Consider the following 19074-nt stretch of genomic DNA (forward strand, 5'->3'; position numbering starts at 1 on the left):
CAATAAGTGACCAATTTGACGCCCATTAAGAAAATACTAAATTCTATACAAAAATACCTACTATGACTAAACTACCCCTAATTAAATATTTAATGTGAGGAGTAAGAACTTTTTAGGGATATGTACATAGGGGTTATTTTGTAAAAACAAATTGAATTTTTTCTTGATTACATAACTGAACACTTATTTTGAACCAAAATGAAAAAGCAAATTGATCACTTATTGTGAATCGGAGGGAGCAATTATCTAGGTACTACTATACTATGTATGTATCCTAAGCAAATCAAGTTATGTAAAAAACTTTTATAGTAATCAAATGTATGAGCTGATGCATGCACTAATTATTTTTGTATGGAGTATGCAAACCTTTTGAGAGAAGTGGTTGTGCAACCAAAATAGTTGTTTATTCAGAATAAACTGCAATTGCAAAACAACTATTTTGCTTGCACAACCACTTCTCTCAAAAAGTTTGGACACTGCCTACAAACATAATTAGTGCATGCATTAGCTCATACACTTGATTAAAAGGAAAAGCTGGGTTGTAACCTGCTTCTTTTTCCAGCTTTCCTTTAGCTCCTAATGGATTTTTCAGAGATGGATGCTTTTGCAATTTAAAGCCTTGAAAAATCACTTGAAACAGGATTGCTAGACTCGGATCAAAGCATGAAGAGATAGCCAAAAGACTCATCGAACAATGTTTCAAACAAAGTAACACGAAGAGATAGCCAAAAGACTCATCGAACAATGTTTCAAACAAAGTAACACGAAGAGATAGCCAGAAGACATAACGAACCATTAATTGAACAAAACATTCATTGAAGAGCCACAGCTGGAGAGACAACACAGAAACATAGGACACAGAAAGCAAATACAGTGCTTTGATAAAATAAGCAAACACACACAGCAATGACCAGGTCTCTAAACAGAACAGTACGACACCAGCAAAATACTGCTTTATTTTGCAGCACCAAAAGCGAAGGTGCATTGGACATCTAGTTTCAAAAACCTATATAATTTGGCTAACAAAAACAACATTATTGGTTGACGTAAACGGACACAACTGCACTAGAGACCATATCATAAATAGATCAAAGGGAAAAAGAACCACTCGTGCATTAAGTTACTCATCCTCAGTTTCAGATTCAGCACTCTGCAGCCACTCCACAAATGGCTTAACATTCTTCCAGATTGGGGAGAGTTTGTTGCTACCTTTCGATCCCTTCTCATACCACTCCACAATAAACTCCTCTTCCAGCATATCAACGTCATAAAGTGCTTTCAGAACCAACGCAACCTCCTTTACAGCTTCTGAGCTTGATTTTCCACAAAATGACTCAATAGCATGTAGTAGAACTAGCTGCGAACCATCTTCCTGTAAAACAGCTGCAAGATAAAAAATTTTCTTGGTCACCTCCTTGGAAAAACCTTTTCCAACTCCACCAAAAAGAGCTTCAAACAATGCATCAACGATGTCTTGATGAGTTCCAGAAATAGAGCCCAAGAAGGACTTCAGCTGAGCCACAGACGAACCCTTATTCAGGTGTTCCTTGATTTCATCAGCAAGCCTCTCTTTAGCATCAACAAGCTTCTCCTTGGAATTACTATGCTTAACACCATTGGTCTGTGCAACAAGCGACTCTTTGGAATTACTACAGTTAACACCACTGCCTTGCCCGTCGGCCTTGGGCTTCTCCTCACGTGCTGGTGAGCTTTTGCCAGACTTCTCTTCAGTTGCCGAAAGCATAACCATGCTAGCAGTAACAGCATTCAGCTGCTCCTGAATGCGCTGCTGGGCTGCTGCCATGGAGGTGTCCGTCTGCCATTCAACATCATCATCACTGTCAGCAGGTGGCGCTTCGGTCTGATCAGCTTGGCTACCAGTGGGAGAGTGCTCCTCATCTGACATATTGGCCTTTTTCTTAGATATTTTTGACAAACCTTCCTTTGAGGAACCTTTTTTCTTTGCAGCCTCTTTCTTGAGTTTCTTTGCCTCTTCATCTGCTGCTTCCCCTTCTTTGAGGCGTTCTTTTTCAGCCCTCCTCATTGCCTTTTTATCTTTAGATCCCTTCTTCTGCTCAGGAGGGTTCTTGAGAATAAATGTGGTGAGCTTGTCCCTCATGTCAACATCAGAGATAAAGCCACACGCAGCACACTTAAGGGTTAACATCTGTGATTTTGTGATCAAAATCTCAGTTTCAGGATTCCCGCAGCCATAGCATTGAACATATTTTTTGATGAAGTTCTCAAGAAGTCCAGCAAGCTTTGCAGTGTCATGGGCACCATTAACATGAGAGGTACCTGTTTTCTCATCAAATTTAGACTGAGCTCCGAGTTCACAGCCAAAATACTTTGTGGTGTATGATGCTGGCCTGCCCAATGCCTTGGCAATGTCAACCATGTTCACCACATTAGTCTTGATGCCATTTCCACGACCTTCTATCTTTGTAATCATTCTTGGCATCTTGTACCTGTAAAAGGCATCATCCTTGTTTCCGGCACCAATGTTTTGCAAAGCCATTTTAATTTCACAATATTTGCTCGATAAGCTTTATCAGAAGTGGTACAAGGAGCCTAAATCGATGAGGATTTCTTGATCTATGGATGGGGCAGGCTGTATAAAATGATCCTTCAGATAGCGCTTGTGTGCTTGTGATGACTCAAGATGCATGCAGCCAACTTTATGAGAGAGTCTAGACGGAGGACAGTACTCTCCAAGCAGCCCGATTGATGACAGAAAGAGAGAAGCTCTTTCAGACATAAAAGAAGTTTCAAACTTAACACCCTCCACTTTTGCTAACTGCAGATAATGCAGTTAATACTTGAATAATTCTGAAATGAAACAATCAATAGTCAAGAATTTCTGGATAATTAAAGCACAAAACTTAATCTTTTGGACCAACATTATCGTATATTTAGGAGAAAGACTGTACACCAATACACAGCTCAAACTGCAACATCAAGTATCAAATTAGTCCAGAATACGGAACATATGCACAAAATACTTCTATAAATGAAGCAGAAAAACACCAACAGACAGGTGCTATTTTAATGATGCAATCTCCTTAGAGAGGCAAAGCCAAAGAACAAATAGCAATGCAATACCTCCAATCGTACTTTCATTGACTTTCAATCAAAATCAAATTGCATTCAACTTTGATATCCGAAATTATAAAATAAATATCATCCATCAATGTGTAGAACTTTTATAGTAGTAGAAATTGCATTAAAAAAAATCTTTTTGATGTGGTAATCTCCAAGCCCAAACCTCTGCCCAGCAGCTAACATTGGTCCTCTCTAACTTCAACGCCCTGGTTACCTTAACCCCCAACTATTAAAGTTAGAGGTGGAGGATGCTACTAAAACCCCTTGTGGAGGAGAGAACATTGAATTCTCTTTAACCAAAGTCTATGCAATAAAACTATATACAAATCAGGGAAGTCACAAATAAATAACCATCATCGGCAACAAACTAAAGAAGTTACTCTAAGGTGTTGTATTGATTAAACTAATTGTTGGGCATCCTTTATATATGGGCTTCCATTCAATTAAGCTTTACTAGATATTGAATAGCCTGTATAATTAATTAGTAAACTACAAATTCAGAACAAAAAAGACCTTGATATGTGAACTAGGAAAAACAATCTCAAAAACAGTAAAGTTATGACACATTTTGAGCAATTTACAAAAGTTACATCATGCAACACAAAACTAACAAGTTGCTTCCAATTTCATGGGTATTATTAATAGAATAACACACAATTGACTAATAAGCACATCTAAACAACAACAACTATGGTAATTTTAACCAAAACAAAATAACACATTTTGGAGAACTCAGGAAAAAAAGGATATAGATCTGACCATATTGTTGCTATGTAGGTAAATTTCAACAAAACAAAAACTAAATTAAATCCAAATATGAATTCACAATATTCAATATCTGACCAATTAGATATGTAGTAAGAAAAAACCTAATATACAAATAAAAAACAGAAAACATTCCTACCGATCTATGAAAAAACAGAAAAAATCAAAACTGAGTCTAACTTTACAGGAGGTCTATGGTCAAAACAAAGAAAACCCAGATAACGAAAATTAGATCTAAACACAAAATCAGTATTAAAAAAAGAAACAAACAAAGAATAACAATCAATATGAAAGAAAAAGAAAAAACTGGGATTCCAGAATAAAGTGGATATATACCTTGAATGAAGAAGAGGGAGAAAGGAAGAGAAGTGGCGATGGAGATTCGGTATTCTCAATTCTGTGGCTGTAGGTTGCGTCTACAGATGGAGAAAAGAAAAGAAGAGATATATAGGGAGAAAGAAAACCCTACGCCTCAAGGATTAGGTCATCAGGGTAAGGTGAAACTTTCAAATTTTGATTTTTCCTCTCCTTTTATTTATTCTTTTTGCAGCTTTTTTCCCTGTTATCTTTTTCCACATTTAAATGTTTTATTTCTTAAAATTTCAAATTTGCTCGTGAGATGATTGGAGTTATTCGTTACCCTCACGAATTATATCTAATTTATCTTTGGGCTATTTTTTTTTTTAATAATATGCTTTGTTTTATCATAAAAGTCTCATTCTCGCACGTGCATGATTCACGATGCACGTTAATTTTCTATATACAATCTACGAATTTTACTAACATTTGTTGATGTCACTCAACATGCCGAGAGTTTCTCCCTTATTTGCTCTGTACACGGATCTAGAATTTAAATTTTATGGGTTTAATTTTTAAGATTTTTAGCATTGAACTCGTTATATATTTAAAGTTATGGGTTCAAATCTATTATTTTGCAATTTTAATAAATTTTTACACATAAATTTCTACTCCGCGTAGAAAGTTATGGGTTCAATTGAACCCGTAACTCTCACGCTGAATCCACCTCTGCTCATGGACGTTAGGGGTTATCTATTTCATTTTTATCTTTTGTTATTATTCTTGTTTCTTTTGTATTTTATGATACTTAATTTTTCTTATAGTGATTTTGTTTTCTTTCTATATTTATTTTGCATGACTTCCTTCTTTATATCTCATAATTTTGATATTACTTTACTACTATATATAAATCTGTCTATATAGAATAGGAAAGGCAAAACAATCTATCTATATCTAATAGGAAAGGCAAAACAATATTAGAATGTCAAGTGGCACAACCATAATTCAACAAGTGTTAAATTTGGGACAAACTTCCAATACATTTGGAAATTCAAAAATAATTTAAAATAGAGAATAATTTGAATTTTTTGAACCTTCCCACTTAACTACAACATGGACTCCCACGTTGGATTCAAACTGTTTTTGGGCATTTTTTAAAAATTATTTACTAACCCTTAAAATTAAAAAAAAATATTACTCCAAGTCTAAATCATTAAATTTACTTTTTCAGACGTTGCGAGAATGTAGTAAAATACTTTTTAAAAATTATTTTACATATTTGATATTGTACTTTTTAAAATTATTTATTAAACATGAAAATTTAAGAACATAATAATTACTGCAAGTCTAACTTATTAAATATACTTTCTCAGACGTTGCGAGAATGTAGTGAAATAGTTTTAAAAAATTATTGTACATATTCGATACTGTACCTTTTCATCTAAAAGACAACACGGTAATAAGCTTAATAGCCTATTTAGGGTGTGTGTTCATTTTCCTTTAAAAAAATTATTTTGTATTACCCCAAAATCTCCCACGTTTATAAATGTCCCATGTTTGTTGGAAATTGGAGAAATTTATTCGTTCAGTTACTTTATTTTTTAGATAACTTGGCAATTACGAATAAATAAAAACTTTCTTCCATTGTTGGAATCGGCAATTTTTACAATTTATTTACGAAGAAAAAGAAGAAAAATTTATATATTATTAAAATGAGAGGAAAAGCCTTCACAGGTTATTACTTCACACAAAATAAAATATATAATAATGAAATAATCACAACAAACATAGTAAAGAATGTAAAAATTAAAACTTTATATTGAAAATAAATTCTATATTTTCTATCTATATATAATAGGAGAGGCAAAACAAGGATGGGATGATACGTGTCATCACCAGAAAAATTTTAATTTTTAAAACCAAAATATCTATTTATATATCTTCTATTTATTATATATAATAGGAGAGGCAACGCAAGGTTATACTGACAAGTGGCATAACAGTAAATTGACATGTGTAGATTTTTTGGACAATTCTCCAACTTTATTGAAGTTTCAAATTTATTTAAAATCACAATTGGCAACCACAATATTATTTTAAACTAGAAAATAGGCAGACGAAAAAAGAAAAGCTCAACTTGCGAATTCAAATCGTTCGCTAATTTAAACTGTTCTTTTCCACTAATTGAAATTGTTCCAAACTATTATCACTTCTAATTATATTGATAACTTCTCTCTCTTTTTTTTGTTGCTCTTTTTGCAGGTTTTCAGAGATTTTCGGTCATGAGGTTTGTGGTACCAAATGCAGGTTATTATGCATTGTTGTTGTAGTTATCACTTAGAATTTTACCATAACAATTCAATGGATATTTATATTTATGACTATGTATATCCTAATGGCGATTTTAATTTTTTCATGAAAGTGGGTAAGATTTTTTAGGCTATGACGTCATTTTCAAAACTCAAATTCTTTTAATAACATTACTATGAAATAAGGATGTAATAATAATTTGGATCTTAATGTGATCTTCTCCTACATCTACCAATTAATAATTTACCAGGTCTTTTCTTTCTAGGTTATTGTTGTTTTCTGACAATGTTATCCTATTGCTTTATGAATTTATGTCGGGTTGGATGGAACTTATTTTTTTATATATTTTTTTATCTTATATACTCTTAAAAAACCTCCATTTTTCCCTCTTCTTTTGCGTATTGATATGTTGCAGCTTTTGCTGGTAAAAAGAATAACGTATTTCCTCTTCTTTCAGGCTATTTGTGTGGAATGGGCAATAGAACGAGTAATATAATGCGAGAAAAAGATGAACTTATTTCTTTTATTTTTTCGTATTATACACTCTTTGAAAACGTAGATTTTGGCTATTTTTTTAATTGAGTTTTAATGTCACAAAATTTAAAATTAATTATATCTCCTAAGATTTTGGTAACTGATTTTATCTCCTAAATTTTGGTAATTGATATATATGGATTAAATTATTTTTTGTAGCTCTTGGCTATCTTTTTAATGAATTTTTAATGCCATAAAAAATTAAAAATTGATTATATCTCTAAATTTTCTGGCAATTGATACATATTGTAACTTAGTAAATATTTCAAATAAAAATTATATAAATTTTGTTGTTGTTTGGTCCTTCTTTCATCCTATTAGTACCTCAAGCATATCAATTCAGCGCAACTTTGTGGGTAGTTTTCACATGGAACTAGGATTTAAAAGGATACTTACACTTTTTATTTAAAAAGAAAAGAGAAAAAATAATTACCTTACCTAAAATTAACTATTCGAACGTGGGTGACAGTTGATTTACGCCTTGTTTGGATGGTTGTTACCCATTGTATCGTATCGTATTGTTACTTTAAATGCAATGTTTGTTTTGATTGATACTTAAATTTTATTGTATCGTATCGTTAAATCCATCGTTACATAACGACGAAATGTGTCACTTTATGTAACGACCGATTTGGTGAGGTCGCGTCGTTACCTTGTCTTTTCTCTCAATCTCACCCTTTATTATTATTAAATTATTTTATTTTATCATTTACCCTACTTTTTTATATAGTAATTTTACCTTGTATAATAATTTTTTTTTATAATATTGCAACTTTATTCTTCATATTACTGGTGCGTGATATCATGAAACGATGGCAAACGACACAATCTATCCAAACAGTGTATTTATCAAAAGATACAGTACAATACAATACAGTACGATACGATACATTATGAAACGATGTGTAACAACCATCCAAACAAGCTGTTAAGTTAGCTAATTTCTTTATTTCTTTTTTTTTTTAAATCATTTTCTTTTTTCTTTTTAAAATAAAAAGCATATATATTCATCAAAATTCAAACAATATTATTGATAGAATAAAATTTAAAATAAAAAATATATCAAGAATAATAAAATGTATATCTTCTATTATATTAAAAGAAGAGTGGCAGATAAAAATATTAAATAAAGTAAAATGCTAAGAAAAATTTCTATTAACAATGTGATAATACTAAACATTGGATAATATATAATAAAGAAAATACATAACAAAAAAGCTATTCGATGACTATATAAGTCTCCTTTAATTTAATAAAGATTTTAGTATTGGGTATATCGTATTGAAAATAAGATGACAATTGAAATTTATTAAAGCAATACGGTCTAATATGTTCAAACGAGTCCGATTACAATTTAATTAAATTAATATTTTTTAATGTTGATCGTGCATCGTCCGGGTACGACTACTAGTGGGAAGAAGGTATACGAACACAGCTGTACCAAGTTGTACAAAATGTTTCCTGAGATATACTTTTGTTGGGACGAATACAACTCATGAGCATACATGTGTTTTAGTCGTGTCTCCTTCTATTTTCTTTTCTTCATTTTTTTCGTTCCAATGCTCTCTATTCTTGCCATTTTTCCGTGTCCCTCCCTGCAGAAGTACCACAAAAATTTTCCAAAATATATAACCCTCAATTGTATATGTAACTCCTAGACTCATGCTTGAACCACCGACCTGGATTTCTATCAAAATTCTAAAGATGCTAAGTAAATATGGAAATTGGGAAGTTCTAAAAGATTGATCTATTCTCTTTGTTCCGAGTTGGCTGACGGCATGGCGCTCTATAGTTGTAACGATCTGACCGGTCGTTTTACTTTGTAGATCTCTGTTCCTCTAATTAAGACTTTTCATAGGTGTTTTTACTGTTTTAAGACTCGCGGGGATGGTTGGTTTGGGTTTGGAAGGGTTCTGGTTGAAATCGGAACACTTAGTTCCTTAATAGTGTCCTAGGGTGGTCACGTTTGACTTGGGTCAACATTGTTAGTAAACGACATCGGAACCTGAATTTGATGGTTCTAATAGGTTCATATGATGATTTTGGACTTGGGCGTGTCTTCGAATCGAGTTTTGGATGACCCGGAGCATTTCGGTGTTTAATGTTGAAAGTTGGTTCATTAAAGATTTTCTAGTTCTTTAAATTTGATTTGGAATAGACTTTGGTGTTATCGGGGTCCGTTTGGAATTTCGGGCCTAGGAATAAGTCTGTATGGTAATTTATGACTTGTATGCAAAATTTAGTATCATTCTGAATAGTCTAAGTATGATTCGGTACGTTCAGAACTAGTTGAGAAGTTTGAAGTTCATAAGTTCAATCAATTTGGTTTTGGGGTGCGAATCATAGTTTCGATGTTGTTTGACGAGGTTTGAGGCCTCGACTTAGTTCGTATCATATTTTAGGATGTGTGGGTGTAGCTGGATGGGGTCCCGGTGGAGGGGGCTCGAATGAGAATCGGATTGGAATCAGACTTAGTTTTGGACTTAGAAATTGCTCGTGGTTTCAGATCTGGTGCAATCGCACCTGCAAGGAAATGGCTGCAGGTGCGAGCACGCAGAAGCGACCCTATGGTCACAGAAGCGGACTTTGGACTGGAGCTGGGTGGCCGCAGGTGCAAGGTTTGTTCCGCATCTGCGAGTCTGCAGATGCGATGGATGCTCCGCATGAGCGAAAGCAGGTCGGTTGGCTGGGATCGCAGGAGCGGAGGTAGTCCGCAGAAGCGGACGCATAGAAGTGTATCCCCGTCCACAGAAGCATGAAGTTGGAGGTTGTGGGGGATCGCAGATGCTGCTTTTTGACCGCACCTGCAGTTCCGCAGATACGGTTAAGTGATCGCAGGTGTGAAAATCGCTGGGAAGGGGTGCATTTATTTCAAAACTTAGCCCACTTTTCCACATACTTCTACTTGGTCTTGGGCGAATTTGCGAGCACTTTTGTGGAGGATTCTCATAAACATCAAGAGGTAAGATGCCTATCAATAGAGCCGTCAATATGGGCTTCGCCCGTTGGGCCAGCCCGGCCCAACCCGTGATTTAGCAGGGCTGGGCTAGAATTTTTGGAGCCCGTTTAAAAACGAGGCTTTTAAGTCCGGCCCGAGTAAGCCACGACCCGTGAGGCTTGACTGAGGCTGGGCCGGGCCGGGCCGTGGGCCTAATAAAATATTTATTTAAAATATAAAAAAATAAAAAGTATACTGCCTTTAGAGGTGGAAAGTTAGAATTGGATCTTTACTAATAGGAACCAAAACTTGATCTTGAGAAGTTTCAAGAGATGATGTTGTCATGTATTGGAAGGATCATTCTAGAAAATATCCTGATCTTTCAATGATGGTGCGTGATGTACTTAGCATTCTTATTACCATTGTACCATCGGAATAACCATTTAGCATTGGTGGCGTATTCTTACAAAGTACAGAAGTTGCATTTATTATGAAAATGTCCAAACACTTGTTACTACTCGAAATTGGCTGTACAGGTTTTTCCGAACTCAAACTGGTAATATTTTTTATGTGAATTTAAATATTATTAATTTTTAAAATTTAATTATTTTTAATATTAACTAATTAATATTGCATATGAATTGTAGATGAAAGTGAAGATGTTAAGACAACCTTGTCACAAGCGGATTCAAATGTGTTTGATGAAGATGATGTGTTGGATATCTCATAAACATCATGAACGTTCTCTTGAATAGTTTGTTTTAAATTTTGACTTTTAGTGAATGAAATATAATCCTGTCTTTTACTTTTTTGAGTATTTATTGTGATATATTGGAACAATATAAAAAGTTATTAAATTTTGCGAATTTTTTCCAATAAGATATTTTTTAACTTTTAAATAATTATCTTTTTTAGGTCAAAACTTAAAGAAAAAATATAAAATTATATTTTTAAAAATGATGGGCCGGCCCATGGGGGCCCGCTGCCTACATAGGGCTGGGGTGGGCTGACCATTATAAGGCCCATCAAAATGGTGGGCTAGCCCAGCCCAGCCCGTCAATTGCTACAGCTCACGTGGGCCAAACTGGGCTAGCCCGGCCCGGCCCATATTGACAGCTCTACCTATCAATTCTTGAGTTAAATACGATTATGAGTGTGAGCTCGTTTGGATTGGCTGAATTTAAATAGCTTTAATGTTGGAGCTTGTTTTTATACATAAGCAGTTAGTATTTGGATTATGAGTGCGATCTATTTTTAATGTTGGAGCTTGTTTTTATACATAAGCAGTTAGTGTTTGGATAGAAGTGTTGGAGCTGAAAAAAGTCATTGAGGTGTTTGATAAAAAAAAAGTAGCAAAAAAGCAGTTTTTTCTATTAAAATGACTAAAATATCCTTAAACTGTTAGTTACTATAGAGGCTCTGATTATTCAAGATTTCTAATTCGAATTTGCACATATACAAATAAATTACACTATATTCAATTCACATTCAGTTCTACATTGATCGCAAGAAAGTCATTTTACCAATAAATATAAATTATTTATTTGAAGAGGTTATGTTCTATTTGGTTTTAAAAATCTAACTAGTTTATAAACAAAGTTGCTCAAACCATTCCGTGCTTTCTGCTATTAGAATGCATATGTATGTCATGGGCGGCTTTTCAGCCGTGCCCCATGACCCCTTGGGCGCGCCCCGTGGCGTCCTAGCAAGCCTTCCAATTTCTAACGCCACGGACGGCCCCGTGGTCTTGGTCGTGCCAAGTGACATGCGCGCATATGCCTCTGTCGACCCATCGATATCCCTCGCCAGCGCCCAACTACAGGCAGATGCCAACAGCGCCGCGCGCGCAGACCCTGATGCCAAAGACTATGCTGCTGACAATGGACCTGTTTCTGCCTTATAGAAAACTAAGTTTTTTTCATTGTAAATATAGAGTAGTTTTATTCCATGTACTTCCATTATGTTTCTCTAGCTTAATCAAGTCTAGTCTTGTAGCTTTGGTTTATTTTTTTTAAGCATTATTAGGGGGGATCAAGCAATCAAACTTTCTAACAAGCAAACAATTCTCTGTATTGGTGTCTCTACCCCTCGACACCGCGTTGCCTTTCTGTAATATCTTTCATTAATGCAATCAAGCTTTCTTTCATTCTCAATTCTCATTCATGTTCTCTCAATTGCTCTTGACATTGGTTTTCCCATACGACACTGACAATCTAGTCTAGCGTACGGAGGGGACCTCAGTTGGCGGACAACAACTGTACTGACATCAGTTGCTTAGCCTTACGTCGCCCTTCCAAGGAATCTCAGGAAGGCGCCGCGTAACAGTTGGTATCATAGCCTAGGCTCGACATCGGATGAGGGAACGCATTGCCATTACCACCATTTCTGACCATGGTGAATCATGGGGACCGCATTGCAGCCCTTGAACAGACGGTTGACGAATTACTGCCCATCATGGATACGGTGCCTGAACTAAGAACCAGCCTAGGGCAAAGGTTGGACGACCTGGCCCGCAGGGGGCTCCAGGCCGAAGTTGACGTAGAAAACATTAGTCGTGACTCTGAGTTAGCAGAAATGTGTTACAACCCATATCCACATGTGTTAGTTCATGCCATATATTAGTTAACATAAATCCAAGAAGGAATTATCTTTGAGATGATAAGAAGTCAATCCTATTGGTCTTAAGTGATACAAGAGTGTATAAGGGTGATTAACCAGTATTAGAAGTTAAACGAATCAAGGATGTTGTAACTCGAATTTTCAGGTAATCTAGCGGTGCTTAATACACTCAAGAGGTCATTTATGAAGGTATTTTAATCATATAATATCCGTATCATAAGTCTTGAAGTCAAACGAGTTATGAAACAAAAGTCGACAAAAGTTGTCGCAACTTAGGTTCATAATTTTACTTAAACATTAGGTCAAATGTTTCTAATCTTTTCTCATAATTTACAAGGAATTACGGGGTGATATACCAACCAAATTAAAGATCTATGAGTCTAGTTTCCAACGCATTAAACCGTTCATCGATACGATTTCGGAGTAGAGAGATATTCGTGTTTTCGCGAGACTGCGCCAAGCACCTCTCTATGGGGCCCACTAAGTCGGTTTAAGATATTTGGACCTATATAGGATGACTCCAACCCGTTTTAAGTCATTTCTTTTCACTATTTTCAGACCTTAGAACCCTAGGAACATCCTCTCAAGGTTCTCTCAAGATTCAAGACCCAAAAAAAGGGCAAACAACACAAATCAAGTGTCGGGAATTCCGTGGCGCTAGTAAGTCTCTTGTTCTTCTTGTTGTTGCTCATTTTTGTGTCGTTCCAGCTCGTGTGGGAGGTGGTTTTAAAGGGTTTATGTTCTGTAAATACTCTCTCATGTTCTTAATATCAATCCTAGGTGATTTCAAGCCTTCTAAAGTGATTCTAGTGCCGAAAAACATTAATTGATCGCTAGTTTCGCTTTTTTGTTGTTGTGGCAGCATTGGAGGGATATTTCATAAAAATTTAAGGTCAAATTGGAGTTGTTATTTCTGTATAAAGGTAAGGAACCTCTTACTCTATATGTATTTAAGATTATCCAAGTTGCGGCTAAGCCATTGAAGCTAGAACTTGTGAGATATATATCGAAAGGCTTGGTAGTAATGTTATTGTTTTGTGGACTGTTTTGCGTTGTTGTTGGGCTGCGTATTTTACTACTATCTTATGGAGTTTTGGAGGAGGAAGGGTGTGGAGAAACACCATATATATATAGGGTTATGGGCTGATAGTTATTCGTAACATTTCCAGGTTGTTTGACACGACTACGGTGGTCATCGTATGTATGGAGTGATTAGGCTATGTGTGGACTATTTTGGGAGGCTCAATATGTTTATTATTGATGTTGTTTGGGCTGTTTGGTGACTGTTTTGAATGGTGTGAGGTCATATATAGGGGAGGTGTTGTCCGTTTCATCGTAAAATAGGTTGTGGTCGATACATAATAGTTATGACGCTTAAATGATAACGATAGTATCGTTTCTCTTATTGTAGACTAAGGAGTTTTGACAATTGCATAGCTTGAGATTGGGGCAGTATATACAAGGTATGTTAGGCTATCCCTTTCCTTCTTTTGCACGACTCCGATTGTACATAATGTAATGAACGAGCTTCCAAAGATACTCTACTCTTAGAAGCTAGCAGTACTTACATTGTTTTCCCTCTTATGGAACGATTGATGTTAATGTTGCTTCTCTTATTCTTATGTTATCAATGTTATTGGTACTTCCTGATTCTTATAAGGTTCATAGTGAAGAGTTAGTCCTAATAACGTGTACAGAGGATACCGACCTTACGTCACTCCGAAAGGTTTAGAATGTGATTCCATGAGTCGAGCATGCATTATATATATATGTATCTATTTTACTCTACCGAGCCACGCTATAGTTGGCCGGGTACGGCACCTATTGTGCAACCACTGATCAGTTGGGTTTTACCGAGCTCCACGTGGCCGGGTACGATTCTACCGAGCCTATTATGGCCGGGTACGATATGATGATGATGATGCCCACAGAGGCGAATGCTTTAAAGGTTTATGTATTTATACATATGTATCATGCATTTCATGTAAGTAGCCCTCAGAGGTACTAAGATGTTACAGGTTGTATATTCTCTATCCTTGCTTACATTACTGATCGCATTTATGGTTCCTTGCCTTACATACTCAGTACTTTATTCGTACTGACGTCCTTTTATTTGTGGACGCTGCATGTCGTGCTGCAGGTCCTGATAGACAGGCAGGTGCAGCTCCCCCACCACAGTAGACTGTCCAGTTCAGCGGTGATTGGCGAGATCCCTTCTCCGGACTTGCCTTGGTCTTGGTATGCAATTTTTGTTATAGACATTATGGGTATGTCGGGGCCTTGTTCCGGCTATGTTGCAACACTTATGTTCTTTTAGAGGCTCATAGACAGGTGTCGGCTCATGTATAGTTTGGTATGCCTTGTCGGCTAGTTTTTGTTGTATAGTCTTTCATAGTAGCGTGGTAGCTTATACCTTATACGTAGTTTCTTGATTGGCTGGTCATCCCCTGCTATGTATTTTCATGCCGTCATATTTTATTGCTGGTTGTCCATGATCTAGGTCTACCATTTATATTGATCTCGTCAGCCTTAAAAGATAATAATGAAGGTTAGATGAAATGTACGTTGGTGCTCGGCAAGTGTGGTCGGGTGCTAGTCATGGCCCTTCAGTTTGGGTCGTGACAAATTTGGTATCAGAGCAAGTCTGTCCTACGGGTTGTCTATGAGCCGTGTCTAGTAGAGTCTTGATTATGGATGTGTAGCGCGCCACATTTATAATCAGGAGGCTACATGACATCTAGGGTTGTTACCTTCTTCCTGAATCTAGATCGTGCGTAGAGTTGAGTCGTAAGTGTTCGTCTCTAATATTCACCTTGTTTTTTTCAGTGATGCCTTCGACTAGGAAGCAAACGATTAGTAGACGGCTTGATACAGCAGCGGGAGAGGGTACCAGTCAGGTTCCCCAAGTCAGAGCAGGACAAAGTGAGGCTCAAAGTGAGATGCCCTCTCATACCTCATCTACTCCATCTCCTCCAGAGGATATTAGAAGGCACCCAGCGCCTCCAGTTCCTCCGTCTGGCACTCCAGACCAGGATATGCGGAGTGCTTTGCAGTTATTGACTAGCTTGGTAGCTGCTCAGGCTCAGAGGCAGAATACTGCTGAGAAACCAGTTAGTACAAGAGTTCGTGATTTTATTAACTTAGACCCTCCAGTGTTTACCGGATCAGACCCGAAGGAGGACCCACAGACTTTTATTGACCAGGTTCATCGTACACTTCGGGTTATGCATGTTAGTGATGCAGAGGCAGTAGAGTTGGCTTCTTATCGGCTACGGGATTAGCGGTTCTCTGGTATGATAGTTGGGAGAGATCTAGGGGTCCGAACCCTCCTCCAGCTGTGTGGAAGGAATTTTCTGAGGCCTTTCTTCGTCACTACTTGCCAGTTGAGATACGACGAGCTAGAGCTGATAAGTTCTTGAACCTTAGACAAGGTAATATGAGTGTTCGAGAGTACAGTATGCAGTTTGATTCTTTGGCAAGATATGCTCCCCATATGGTGGCCGAGATGAGTGATAGGGTGCATATGTTCGTGAATGGGTTGGGACCACATCTAATAAATGAGTGTACGACAGCCTCCTTGGTGGAGGGCATGGATATTTCCCGTATTCAAGCTTATGCCCAGACCCTAGAGGATCGTAAGCGCCAGCAGAGGGCAGTTAGGGAGCAGGATAGGGGCCAGCATAAGAGGGCGAGATTTGCAGGGTATTCTGATGACTTCAGAGGCCGCATCGGCCACAGTTTTCGAGGAGTTCGGCGCCACCTGTAGCTAGTGCTCCTCCACAGTTTCAGAGGCCTCGATATGATCGATCCTATTCTGGTCCAGGTCAGAGTTCGCGGGCATCTGGCTCGCAACATCACAGGGATACTAGTCAGATGAGACCCCCAACACCACATTGTGATCAGTGCGGCAAGGCCCACTTTGGACTGTGTCGTCGAGGTTCTGATGCATGCTATTCGTGCGGGCAGCCTGGCCATATGATGCGGGATTGTCCTAATAGAGGAGGTGATGGTATGGCTCAGCCGACTGGATCTGTGTCTGGTTCTTCCTCATCAGTTCAACCTCTAGCACGGGGTTTTCAGCAGTCGACAGGTCGTGGTAGGGGTAGGGGTGCAGTGCCGAGTTCGAGTGGTGCTCAAAATCGAACCTATGCTCTAGTTGGTCGACAGGATCTCGAGTCGTCTCCAGATGTTGTTACAAGTATTATATCTGTGTTTTCTTATGATGTATATACGCTGATTGATCCGGGATCTACATTATCATATGTTACACCCTTTGTGGCTAATAAGTTTGGCATTGAACCTGAATTGATAAGTAAACCCCTCGCGGTATCTACTCCGATAGGAGATTCTGTGATTGCTAGAAGGGTATATAGAGGTTGCACTGTGATGATTTGTAGTCGTCAAACCTCGGCAAATTTATTTGAGTTAGAAATGGTTGATTTTGATGTGATAATGGGAATGGACTGGTTGGCCTCATGCTATGCAAATGTTGACTGTCGTACGAAGATGGTTAGGTTCCAATTTCCGGGTGAACCCGTCATTGAATGGAAAGGGAACATTGCTACACCGAAAGGTAGGTTTATTTCCTATCTTAAGGCAAGGAAAATGATCTCAAAAGGTTACATTTATCATCTCGTTCGCGTTAGGGATGCGGAGGCGAAACCGCCTACTTTACAATCAATCCCTGTGGTCAACGAATTCCCAGATGTTTTCCCAGATGAACTCCCAGGCCTTCCTCCTGAAAGGGAGATTGAGTTTAGCATTGATGTGTTGCCTGACACTCAACCGATCTCTATTCCTTCATACAGAATGGCCCCGGCAGAGTTGCAAGAGTTGAAGGTGCAGTTGAAGGACTTGCTAGATAAGGGCTTTATTAGGCCTAACACTTCACCTTGGGGTGCACCAGTCCTATTCGTGCGGAAGAAAGACGGGTCGTTACGGATGTGTATCGACTATCGACAGTTGAATAAGTCTACTATAAAGAACAAGTATCCACTTCCAAGAATTGATGACCTGTTTGACCAACTCCAGGGTGCCAAGTATTTCTCCAAGATTGATTTACGTTCAGGGTATCATCAGGTAAGGGTTAGGGAGAAAGATATTCCAAAGACGGCCTTCCGGACAAGATATGGGCACTTTGAGTTCTTGGTGATGTCGTTCGGGCTAACAAATGCCCCAGCAGCTTTTATGGATCTCATGAATACTATATTCAGGCCCTATCTTGATGTGTTCGTGATTGTATTCATTGATGACATTCTAGTGTATTCTCGTTCGGAGGCGGAACACGCGGGCCACTTGCGGATAGTATTACAGACGCTTCAGGATCGTAAGTTATATGCTAAGCTCTCCAAATGTGAATTCTGGCTGAACTCAGTAGCATTCCTTGGCCATGTGATATCTGATGAGGGTATTAGTGTCGACACTCAGAAGATCGATGCAGTAAAGAATTGGCCGAGACCTACAACACCATCAGAAGTCCGTAGCTTCCTAGGACTAGCAGGATATTATAGGCGGTTTGTAGAAGGATTTTCCTCTATATCATCACCATTGACTAAGTTAACACAAAAATCTACCAAATTCCAGTGGTCTGACACTTGTGAACGTAGTTTTCAGGAGCTGAAGAATCGATTGACATCTGCACCAGTGCTCACTCTTCCTGAAGGAACAGAAGATTATGTGGTATATTGTGATGCCTCAGGTATAGGTTTGGGGTGCGTATTGATGCAGCGTGGGAATGTGATTGCTTATGCATCAAGACAATTGAAGAAGCATGAAAAGAATTATCCAACCCATGATTTGGAATTGGCTGCAGTAATATATGCTTTGAAGATATGGCGACACTACTTATACGGCGTCCATGTTGACATCTACACAGATCACAAGAGTTTATAATACATCTTCAAGCAGAAAGAGTTGAATTTGAGGCAGCGTAGGTGGCTTGAATTATTGAAAGACTACGACGTCGAGATATTGTATCATCCCGGTAAAGCCAATGTTGTGGCAGATGCTCTCAGCCGTAAATCAATGGGAAGCTTAGTACATATTGAGGCAGGTAGATGGGGGTTGATTAAAGAGCTTCATCAGCTAGCCAATATGAGAATCAGATTGTTAGACTCTAATGACGGAGGTGTTACTGTACAGAATACATCAGAATCATCTTTGGTAACCGAGGTAAAAGCACGACAATATGAAGATCCTATCTTAGTACGATTAAGAGAAAACATTCAACAGTGTAAAAGTATGGCTTTTGGGATCGGAAAAGATGGGGCACTGAGATACCAGAGCCGATTGTGTGTGCCTAATGTGGCAGGGTTGCGAGAGAAGATTATGAATGAGATTCATAAATCCCGATATTCCATCCATCCCGGCTCGACAAAGATGTATCATGATGTCAAGGAGCAGTATTGGTGGGATAATATGAAGAAGTCTATTGCAGAATTTGTGGCCCAGTGTCCCAATTGTCAACAAGTAAAGATAGAACATCAGAAACCCGGTGGATTGCTTCAAAA

At 37.8% G+C, this 19074-nt stretch overlaps 1 protein-coding gene across 1 annotated transcript; it reads right to left on the reverse strand.

Moving 5' to 3' along the window:
* Positions 1-795: 795 nt before the first annotated feature.
* On the reverse strand, positions 796-4428 carry LOC107818489 (putative eukaryotic translation initiation factor 5-2). The gene is made up of 2 exons (XM_016644516.2): positions 4204-4428; positions 796-2829 (listed from the first exon to the last, which is right to left on the reverse strand). Exon 2 carries the CDS (start codon positions 2516-2518, stop codon positions 1121-1123), a length of 1398 nt encoding a protein of 465 aa, XP_016500002.1. The 5' UTR covers positions 2519-2829; positions 4204-4428; the 3' UTR covers positions 796-1120.
* Between the last annotated feature and the right edge of the window lie 14646 nt (positions 4429-19074).

The sequence above is a fragment of the Nicotiana tabacum genome, chromosome 16, assembly GCF_000715075.1.
Source record: "Nicotiana tabacum cultivar K326 chromosome 16, ASM71507v2, whole genome shotgun sequence".
Classification (NCBI taxonomy): domain Eukaryota; kingdom Viridiplantae; phylum Streptophyta; class Magnoliopsida; order Solanales; family Solanaceae; genus Nicotiana; species Nicotiana tabacum.

Coding starts and splice junctions, on each gene's coding strand:
- LOC107818489 (XM_016644516.2), bottom strand. CDS start 2,518: ATGGCTTTGCAAAACATTGGTGCCGGAAACAAGGATGATGCCTTTTAC.